Source organism: Phoca vitulina, unplaced genomic scaffold (assembly GCF_004348235.1).
Source record: "Phoca vitulina isolate PV1807 unplaced genomic scaffold, GSC_HSeal_1.0 scaffold11, whole genome shotgun sequence".
Taxonomy (NCBI): Eukaryota; Metazoa; Chordata; class Mammalia; order Carnivora; family Phocidae; genus Phoca; species Phoca vitulina.
Genome location: NW_022589714.1, coordinates 38,816,691 through 38,827,601, shown reverse-complemented (window position 1 = coordinate 38,827,601; position 10,911 = coordinate 38,816,691). Strand labels below are relative to the sequence as shown.

The following is a 10,911-nucleotide window of genomic DNA, read 5'->3' as shown; positions in this document are numbered from 1 at the left end:
TTTTTTTTTTTTTTTTTTTAAAGATTTATTTATTTATTTGAGAGAGCGAGAATGAGAGAGAGAGAGAGTACATGAGAGGGGGGAGGGTCAGAGGGAGAAGCAGGCTCCTCGCTGAGCAGGGAGCCCGATGCGGGACTCGATCCTGGGACTCCGGGATCATGACCTGAGCTGAAGGCAGTCGCTTAACCAACTGAGCCACCCAGGCGCCCCTGGACTCTGATATTTTAATTGGCTTTCAGTCCACTCCCCCTTTGATAGTTTTATACAAACATGATTATTTTATGTTCTTCGTTTATTAATGTTAGTTGGTTTGAAAGAATTTCATTATGGAAATATAAGACTTTACAGCTTGATAGTATATCATATATGGAATTTTTCCCCATATTATATAGGGTAGACTTTTAAAAACTTTATCATAGAAATTTTCAAATCCACAAATAGTAAAGAAAGTAGTACCCCTGTGTACTCATCACACAGCTTCAGCAATTCATCTTTCTGGAATGTGGAAGTTTGAAGCTATGTTATTCTCTGGTTAATATATTGCTGTATGGTGATAACTGTGTCTTTTTAGATTTCAGATGCAGAACTCCAGGAGGTTGTGAAAGTAGGCCAAGCAAGTGAAATTGCACGTCAGACTGCTGAGGAATCTGGCATAACAAACTCTGCCTCCAGTACTCTTTTGTCTGAGTACAATGTCACCAACAACAGCATCGCTCTTAGAACACCTCGCACACCAGCTTCCCAGGATAGAATTCTGCAGGTAAGCTGTCATATAGTAGTGTGAGCCTTTCATCTTGTTGTCCTTGAAAGTGTTATGAGGGAGGACAGTATGAGATTTGGTGTATTTCTTTTAGGGTAAACAGTTTAAAACTGAGTCCTGAATGCATAGATTCTAGAGATTTTATTAGGGAAGCTCAATTAGCAGATTAATTATGTGGTTTCATTTCTACATTTATCAGTTCATAGGTTTTTTTTTTTCGAAGCCAGCTCTTCCTCCTTCATTAATCTTTAGTGTCTGTTACTAAAGCACAACGTTTCAAAATTTCATATTGCTTAGCAATCCTAGAAAGCAGATGTATGTAGTCTGGTTTTTTTTTTTTAATTTTAGTTAACATATAGTCAGTATTGGTTTCAGGAGTTGTAGTAGTGATTTTTAAAACTTCTTGCATTTCTGTACTTAGCTTGGGACAGGCTGCCATCAGTACTGTTCTCCTCTCTCCTAAACACATGGGATGTACAGCTCTGTGTGTTCTTAGGGAGTTTATATGCCAGAGGATAGCTACACCTAACAAAATATTTGATCACCCTTACATCTCATTTCCTCTTCTCTGATAGTCAGAAATATAATTTTATTTTACTTTATTTTTATTTTTAGAGAGCGAGTGCACACAAGTGGGGTATGGAGGGGCAGAGCGGGGGGGCGGGGAGAGAATCTTAAGCCTGATGCAGGGCTCGATCCCACGACCCTGAGATCATGACCAGAGTTGAAATCAAGAGTCGGATGCCTAACTGTGCCACCCAGGCACCCCCAGAAATATAATTTTAAGGTATTGATTTGGAGTCACGTAGTTCCTGTAAACTTAGTAAGAGAAACAGTTGTGCTCCTCATTGCTTGCTGTCTAGAGACACCAGTTACAGCTCTTTGTTTTTATCACCTTATTGCTAGGACACTTGTTACTTATTGATTTATTTTTAGTTTTAGCCATTTTTCCACTTGGGAATTTGAACATTTGGCTCTCACACCCTCTTCCTGTACCATGCATTGTATGTACTCTTTACATTACCTCATACTCTGTTACGGTTATATCATAATTTTGGTTAGCTCTGTATTCGTGGTTTACTTTATGACTGTGTAAACCATATTCATTGCTGAGCCTACAAAGTGCCTTGTAATTACTATACTGCACATTATTAGGTTTTTCTTTGAGTTAATGCTTATTTTATTCAGATGCTAAATTTTCTGATTACTTAGCAGGAATTTAACTCTAGACTTGACACTATCTCTGTAAATCTCCTGTAATGTGATCAAATTTTAGATATTTTTAGCTTTTTGACAAAGTCTTTCCCAGAATTTGTGGACATTCTATTCTGGACTGATTACTCTTTAGATCTTATTTACAGCTTGTTCTCTTGATTTCCTGGCATCCTAGAAAGTCCCATGGATTGCCTTTTCCCTGGCTCCCATGCCTTTGGTTTTCTTGGTTTATGTACTTGTTAGTGAAGCATATTCTTTAGTAACTTTCTGAGGATGGGTTCATGGCAGATGGAATTTTTAAGACCTTGCATATCTATAAATTACTGTTCTAGCTTCTTAACTGATTGATAGTATCACTGGGTATAGAATTCCAGATTGAAGTCTTTTTTCTTTTCTTTTTTTCCCCCTTTTTAAGGAAGCTCTATATCCAACGTGGGGCTTGAACTCATGACCCTGAGATCAAGAGTTGCGTGCTCCATTGAGTGAGTCAGCTAGGCACTCCCATATTGAAATGGTTTTTATTTACAATTTTGAAGGCAGTGCTCCAACATCTTCTGGCTTCTGTTATAGCTTCTGTTATAGCTATTGAGATCACCTGTGCCATTTAGGTTGTTAATAGCAAACCCCTTTTTCTCGTCCTCTGGAAGCTTACATGACCTTCTCTTTTTCACATGCATATTTTTTTGGTGTGGGTCTGTTTTCAGTCACTGTGCTAGGTACTTGGTGGATCTTTTCATTCTGGAGACTGACTCATGGCCTTCGATTCTGGGACATTATTTTGAAAATTTTTGTTTCCTCCTTTCATTGGTCTCTTCCTTTTTATGAACCTCAAATTTTCTTATTCCTCTCTGGTTTTCTATTTTAATGGACCTTTTGATTTATTGGTAGGAGATTTTCTGAATTTTATCTTTGTTCAGTTTTTACTAACACATTTTAATTTTTTTTATTTTTTTAAAGATTTTATTTATTTGACAGAGAGAGATAGCGAGAGAGGGAACACAAGCAGGGGGAGCAGGAGAGGGAGAAGCAAGCTTCCTCCGGAGCAGAGAGCCCAATGCGGGGCTCGATCCCAGAACCCTGGGATCATGACCTGAGCCAAAGGCAGACGCTTAACGACTGAGCCACCCAGGCGCCCCTACTATCACATTTTTAATTTCTAAGAGCTCTTTTTAAAAATGTGTTCAGGGGCGCCTGGGTGGCTCAGTTGGTTAAGCCACTCCCCCTGTTTGTGTTCCCTCTCACGCTGTCTCTCTCTCTCTCTCTCCCTGTCAATTAAATAAATAAATAAAATCTTTAAAAAAAAAGTGTTCAATTTTTAAGTATCTTATTTAATGAATATTTTGTTTTCTTTCTCTGAGGCTATTAATGATGGTTTTGTTTTGTTCTGATAAGTTTTCTTTTCCCTGCATAGTATTTAAGTTTCTTTTGTTCTCTGTTTTTCGTATTGGCTGTTTCCTCAAATATCTTCTAATCTTTAGCTCTCTGCCTGTATCTGCTTATATCTAAGGGTTAAGGGCAGGGCAATTAAAAGTAAACTAGAAGCTCCTTGGGTATGGGTAAGGCCTCTTTGATTCCAGGCTGAACTGGCTGGGGGTTTCATTGGCAAATTCTTTTTTTTTTTTTTAAAGATTTATTTATTTGTTTTAGAGAGAGCTCATGCACACAGGGGGAGGAGCAAAGGGAGAGGGAGAGAATCTCAAGCAGATTTCCCACGGAGCATGGAACCTGATGTGGGCCTTAATCTCATGATCATGATCATCCCTGAGATCATGACCTGAGCCGAAATCAAGAGTCGGATGCTCAACCGACTGAGCCACCCAGGCGCCCATCACTGGCAAATTCTTGATGTCAATATTTCTACATCTTTTTTTTTGGGTTGATTTAATCAGATTCCTGAGAGAAGTGGCTTCCAGTCTCCTGCCCAGAGGTATAAAGCTGGCCAGCCTTTTGGGAGCCTAGTTGGGGAAAAATGTTTTGTATTTGGACTAGCAAAAAGAACACACACAGGACTTTGATAATGTGAAATTCAAGGTTCTTTCCATGAATATGAACAACAGAGTAATGGAGTAAGTCTTGCTCTGGTTATCTTGTTTTTGCCCCAGAACTTACCGGCTTAAAACATTTCATTGTGCTAATGATCTCTGTTGGTCAGGGATTTGGACACGGCACACAAAAGAATGGCTTGTCTCTGTTCCATGAGGTCTAGGGCCTCAGCTAAGAAGACTCAACATTTGGGGGTATCTTGACACACATGGGCTTGAATCATCTTCTTTCCATGTCTGGTAGTTGATGCTGGCTGTGGGTTAGGTCCTTACCTGGGAATGGGGAGTAAATCTGCTTGTGGCCTCTCTATGGCTTGGGCTTTCTTTCAGCATGTGGCCTCAGAACAGTTGAGCTTCGCCCATGGTGTCTCCAGGCTCCAATGGGGATGTTGTAGTGAGCGTGGTGGAAAGGTGTGTTTTTGCTTACCCTGCCTTGGAAGTCAAGCAGTGTCACTTTGCTGCATTTTGTTAGTTACAGGTAACTCACAAGGATACCTGGATTCAAAAGGAGGGGACATAGACCTCCACCTCTTGATGGGAGGTGTAATCAAGGTTGGATCCTAAGAAGAGCACATGAGATGAGAGATATGGCTATGACTATCTTGAAAAATGTAGTCTCTCACAGGGCTGGAGTTGGGGATGAGGAGATTGTGGGTGCAGTCATAGTAGTGAGTGTAGAGTTGTGGTAGAGGCGCTAAAGAGAGCATTGTCAGACCTACCTAAAGAGAACAGCAAGACTTCAGAAAGGAACCTGCTCTCATGAATTTTCTCAGGAAATGGATAGACGAGTTAGTGGTATCTTAACTTCTCAGTAGAAAAAACTGAGACTCAGGGGCTAATGAAGACTGAATAGAGTTAGTGATAAAGCCAGACTAAAATCTGGGTGTTCTGGGGGTGCCTGGGTCAGTTAAGCATCTGACTCTTGATTTTTGGCTCAGGTCGTGATCTCAGAGTCGTGAGGTTGAGCCATGTGTTGGGCTCCGTGTAGAGTGTGGAGCCTGCTGAAGATTCTTTCTCTCTCTCTTTGCCCTTACCCTCTCCCCTGCTCATGTGTGTGCACGCTCATGCTCTCTCTCTCTCTCTCTCTCTCTCAGAAAAACAAAAAACAAAAAAACAACTGGGTGTTCTGACATTTAGCCTAGGCTCACGTTGGGAGATTTGAGTTCTTTGTTCTTTATGATTGTAAAGAGATTTGGCACAGGTAATAGAAGATTTTGGGTCATAATAATTTCATTTCAGAACATTTCTTAACATTTAAACTTCATTCCAAAACCTCTGACATGCTGTGTTAGGCTGACAGAGGAACGGAAGTACTGAATTCTGCCATGGCCCAGAGTTCATTTTCTCTCTCAGTGTTCATTAAGAAAATGTATAAGAATTCTGTCTCCTTTGAGATTTATATCGTAGGACCAGAAGAGAGGATTCTGCTCTCCTGGCTGAACTGTTAAAACACATTTCTTTACCTTCTTGTTTATCAGGAAGCTCAGAACCTCATGGCCCTGACCAATGTGGACACTCCATTAAAAGGTGGACTTAATACCCCCTTGCACGAGAGTGACTTCTCAGGTGTGACTCCACAGCGGCCCGTTGTACAGACTCCGAACACCGTTCTTTCTACCCCGTTCAGGTATTGTGAATACATAGATCTTTCCTGTTTTAGGAAAACTCAAATTCAAGGATTGGACATGTTTGCTTTAGTAATGTTGATAGAGAATGGAAATAAGTGTTTAACTTGCCTTTTTGATTTCTTCTCACTCATAGTAGTAAATAACATAATAATATCCAGGAATTGGTTAAAACCAAATGGAGCTTTCTTTTTTTTTCAGAGTTTCTGATGCTGTCACCTTGTTTCTGAATACATTTTATCTGATTTAAAAGAACAAATCAGTCCACTGTTAATGATCATTTGTTGAATTTTATAAAAATTGTAGTCCTTTATCTGGGTATTACCATTGCTTTTCTCCCAGCATTTTATTTTGAAAATTTCTAACATTCAGTTAAATGGTTAAAAGAATGGGAAAACAAACATCTATATCACTTATCACCTAGATTCTACAGTTGTTAATATCTTACTGTATTTGCTTTATCATATATCTATCTGTCAGTCCATCTGATTTTTTAATGCATTTCAAAGTAAGTTGCAGGTTTCTGTCCCTTCACTTCTAACACTGTCTTGTGCATATCATTAACTAGAGGTCAGAGTTCAGTCTTTGTTTACAATTTTTTTTGTTTTAAGTTACCACTTTTAAGAATTTTTAAGATAAAAATGCTGTAGAAGAAATTCATATTAAAATGAAATTTGAGCTTTTAAGGTTGGAAATCTTTGGGCTTTACTTTTAATTTTCAGTATTAGCGTCAGTCCTTCTAGTTGTTTAGTATGGGAAGCATCTCAGACTGTTGGAACTGGACCTGACAGCAGGATCAAGAGGCATTGGCAGCCAAATCCTTAAATAATATTTAGTACTTTTGCCAGGCTTGTAGGAGAGCCTAATCCCTCTTTTTCCTGTGTATGTCTTGTCTCAACTAGATTGTAAGCTCCTTGGGGATAGGGACCATGTCTTAATGATAACACCTCACCTCACCTTTGGGAACACCTGTCTGGCAGCACCACTTATTTGCAACAGAGCCAAGATACAGGAAATAAGCAGCAACAACAATGAAAGGCTTTGATCAATTAAAATATAAGTTGCGGGGTCTCTGGACTTTATTCCTAAGAGAGTCTCTGCCCTCACTCAGTATATATAGGCCTGGTGTTCAGTTTCCAAACAAAATGTAAAGGGAGGAGCTATCATGCACACCCATGATAGTGGTGCTCTAGCCAACAGACCCTGGTGGTGAGGGGCAAATGATAAGATGAAGACACTGAACTCAAAAAGAGTTTCCTGGGGGTTTTGGAGCATGGTGGCTGACCTCCATGTTCTTAGCCACCCTGCAGTACGTCAAGGAAAGGTTGAAATAATGTTTGGTGGGCCTAGTTTAGCAAGGCAAGAAAATGTCAAATGTAATAACTTAAGTCATTAAAGTGAAAATACTATGTGTAAATACTAAGGTACTTGAACTAAACCTGTATTTTAACCTAGAGAGCTAACTTAAAACCAGGTAGGGAGACAGAATTTCTGTATCTTTGTTTCTTTCTTTTATGCTTTCACATAAAATATTGTGAAAATTATTTTCACATAAAATAGTTTATGTGAAAAACATTTGAAAGCACGATCCAGATAAAATTGGCACTTTTATTAATTGGAATTTCTGTCTTTCTAGGACTCCTTCTCATGGATCTGAAGGGTTGACTCCCCGCAGTGGAACAACTCCCAAACCAGTTATTAACTCCACCCCAGGTAGAACTCCTCTTCGAGACAAGTTAAACATTAATCCTGAGGATGGAATGGCAGACTACAGTGACCCCTCTTACGTGAAGCAGATGGTACATGTCAATTCCCTTTTAATACTCTTTTTTAAAAAAACTGCGCTGTCTCCTGGGTGCCGTATTAAAATATTTCCCTTTGTTGGTGTGTATTGCATGCACCTTAAGATACTGTACACCTGCAGATGCCAGAAGAGAATGATTGGAGGACTTGAGAAGGAGAACCTTTTGGTCTCATAAGCCTATTTATTCTTAATATGTTTGTGAATATTGATTATGCTGATAGTAATGCTCCTTGTATCTCATATGATTTTATTCTTTATCATTTACTAATTAGTTTACTTTCTTGAATGATGCTTTATTTTTCTATTTCTGTAAAATAAAATTTGAGTTTGGAATACCTCATAAATTAGGTTTTGAGCCTTGATTCCTCTGTTTGCTCTATACTTTTAGAATAGTCTAGATCTCAAAGTTAAGTTGATGTTTATTGCTTATTTTAGTGAAGTTTTCCTTTGTATATTTTGCAAGCTGATATAGACAGCCAATTATAAAAGCCACAGTTTTATTTCTACCCTTGTTACTGCCTTTATTATGTCACTATTGGATCTTATTATGTGATGCCACAGAAAATCATTGTGAGATTTTTTTTTTTTTTTTAAGATTCTATTTATTCATTTGAGAGAGAATGAGATAGAGAGAGAGCATGAGAGGGGGGAGGGTCAGAGGGAGAAGCAGACTCCCTGCGGAGCAGGGAGCCCGATGCGGGACTCGATCCCGGGACTCCAGGATCATGACCTGAGCTGAAGGCAGTCGCTTAACCAACTGAGCCACCCAGGCGCCCCGTGAGATTTTTTTTTAATGAGCTCCAACGATATTGGCCTATTTTCACTTTACAAATTAATTCTAACTTCATGTATAGATTTGGTTAGTTTAGAATTTTTTTGATGCCCAAATTGATATCAACTAATGTCAACTGTGAATGGCCATGTGACAACTAAACCAGTGAAGAATGTAATATGTGCAAAGTGCTGATCTGGAGACTTGAAAGGATCTAAGGTTGAGTAAAGATGTCCTTTGTCTTAAGGAAATTTATACTCTGGAGAGATTGGTGTACTAAACCAAGTCTGAAAAATATAAGAATAGAATAAGCTCTCGGAGTAAAACCAATATACTTAGGGTGGCCAAAGAAAGAAATAATCACATTTGTTGGGTGGGCACTTGGAAAGCCTTCACTGAGGAGGTATGCTCAGAAGGAGATTGGGGGCTATCTCAGATGGAGGCCACGATATGAGTAAGCATGGAGCATGTTTTGGACATAGCAGCTCATCGGGTCCTCACACCTACCATACATGTAATGGAGCTGTGGGGAATGAGACTGGAAAGGTAAGTCAGGGATGTACTGGGGAAAACTTTGGGTACCAGGCAGTTTCTTTTGGGAAATGTAGACTGTTTTCTTTGGCCATCATATGATCTAGTAATCCCTCCCTCCCTCCCTCCCTCCCTCCCTCCCTCCCTTCCTTCCTCCCTCCCTTCCTCCCTTCCTCCCTTCCTCCCTTCCTCTCCCCCCACCCCTTCCTTCCATTTGTTTTTAAGTAAACTCTGTGCCCAACATGGGGTTTGAACTCACGACCCCGAGATCAAGAGTTGCATGCTGTACTGACTGAGCCAGCCAGGTGCCCTATGATAATTTCTATTAAAAATAAACACAAAAATTCAAGCATCTTTTCAGATTAGGTTTTATTAGTCCAAGGACAAATTGACTTTTGAACTTGTTCTTTTCATTTGCTGTTAAATTTCAATGTCAGAAATGTTTTCCATAAATGGAAATCCTAAAGGATTTTTCTGCCCCTACAGAGGTAATTCCCAAACGTTCTATTAGAATATCCCAGAGTAATTGTATTGATCACAAATCAGCGTTTTTGATAATAATTTAGAGAAGAACGTGAGATAGAAATCAAGCAAAAAACTGGTCTCAGCTCTGAAGTTAGGGATCATTTTTCTAGAATTAATATAGACTATTTTTTAGAAACTCTTAAAGAATATTGGTTGAATTCTTAATGTCTATGAATTGAGAAGGACCAATTTTTTTCTACAGGAAAGAGAATCTCGTGAACATCTCCGTTTAGGGTTGTTGGGCCTTCCTGCCCCTAAGAATGACTTTGAAATTGTTCTGCCAGAAAATGCTGAGAAGGAGCTGGAAGACCGTGAAATAGATGATACTTACATTGAAGATGCTGCTGATGTGGATGCACGAAAGCAGGTAGGTAATTGTGCTAGAGGGGAATTGAGAAGTTGCTGAGTGTGTAAGTAGGCTGGAAGAATAAAGAATGGTCATTAAATTTGTCAAGATCCCTACTTAAAAAAAAAAAGTTTTTTCAGTATTTAAAAAGATTGCCCTAAAGTAAATTACTTACCATCATTAATAATACAAAGTCATGTAATTAATGGTATACTGAGACTGTCTTGATAGGCGTTCTTAAAATGTGTATATATGTATGTATATGTGTATACACATAGTCTTCTATTTTTATTTATTTATTTATTTTTTTAAAGATTTTATTTATTTATTTGACAGAGAGAGACAACAGCGAGAGAGGGAACAGAAGCAGGGGGAGTGTGGGAGAGGGAGAAGCATGCTTCCCGCGGAGCAGGGAGCCCGATGTAGGGCTCGATCCCAGGACACTGGGATCATGACCTGAGCCAAAGGCAGACGCTTAATGACTGAGCCACCCAGGTGCCCCTATTTTATTTTTTTTAAAGATTTTAATTTTTTATTTAGAGAGTGAGTGTGTAAGCGGGGCGGGGGGAAGGGAAATTTAGAGTGTGTCAGAGTAATATTAGTAACATCTTGTATTGATAATCTTATACTTAGTTACTTGTTCATTTGCACTTACCACCTGGTGATGTAAATAGGATAGGTATTGCTTCATTTTTGAGGTAAGGAAATAAGCTCAGGTTAATTATCTTTCCCAGCTTTCATATCTGGAAAGGGGTGAATCTTGATCTCACACTGAGGTCATGTGGCCCCTTTTAGGAATTCTTGCTGCAGTCCATTTCAGGATGATTTTAGAATTTCTAAATGTGAATAGCTTTTAGAAGTGTGAATAGCATCAATACAAATATATTTTAGAAATCACACGAGTGTGCTTTTTAGTGGGTAATACAGGATAATACTTTTTGTGTTTAGTTCTCTTAGTTACTTTGCCCTACATTTACTCTTAGAAATGCTGTGAAATTCTAATGTGTTAACTCACATTATTCATGATTTAAGAATCAGGAAACAACACATTCATTGGCTGGCTTTTTAAATTAAAAATCAGTAACTTTCAGGGTGGAAGTGAGGGTTGTATTGCAGGATGAATAATTGAGAGTCCCGTCTAAGTTTAGGATTCCAATTTACTTATTTTAACTTTTAAATTTTATTTTAATTCCAATATAGTTAACATACAGTGTAATATTAGTTTCAGGTGTACAGTGTCGTGATTCAACACTTCCATACATCACCCAGTGCTCATCATGACAAGTGCCCT

General features: G+C 38.9%; 1 protein-coding gene across 1 annotated transcript in view; it reads left to right on the top strand.

Moving 5' to 3' along the window:
- CDC5L (cell division cycle 5 like) overlaps positions 1-10,911 on the top strand; it is a 46,487-nt gene that overhangs the window by 18,011 nt on the left and 17,565 nt on the right. The window contains exons 8-11 of the mRNA XM_032409732.1: positions 572-760; positions 5,496-5,644; positions 7,279-7,441; positions 9,477-9,641. Of these exons, the coding sequence (XP_032265623.1) occupies positions 572-760; positions 5,496-5,644; positions 7,279-7,441; positions 9,477-9,641 (666 nt within the window). The remainder of the gene's footprint in view (positions 1-571; positions 761-5,495; positions 5,645-7,278; positions 7,442-9,476; positions 9,642-10,911) is intronic.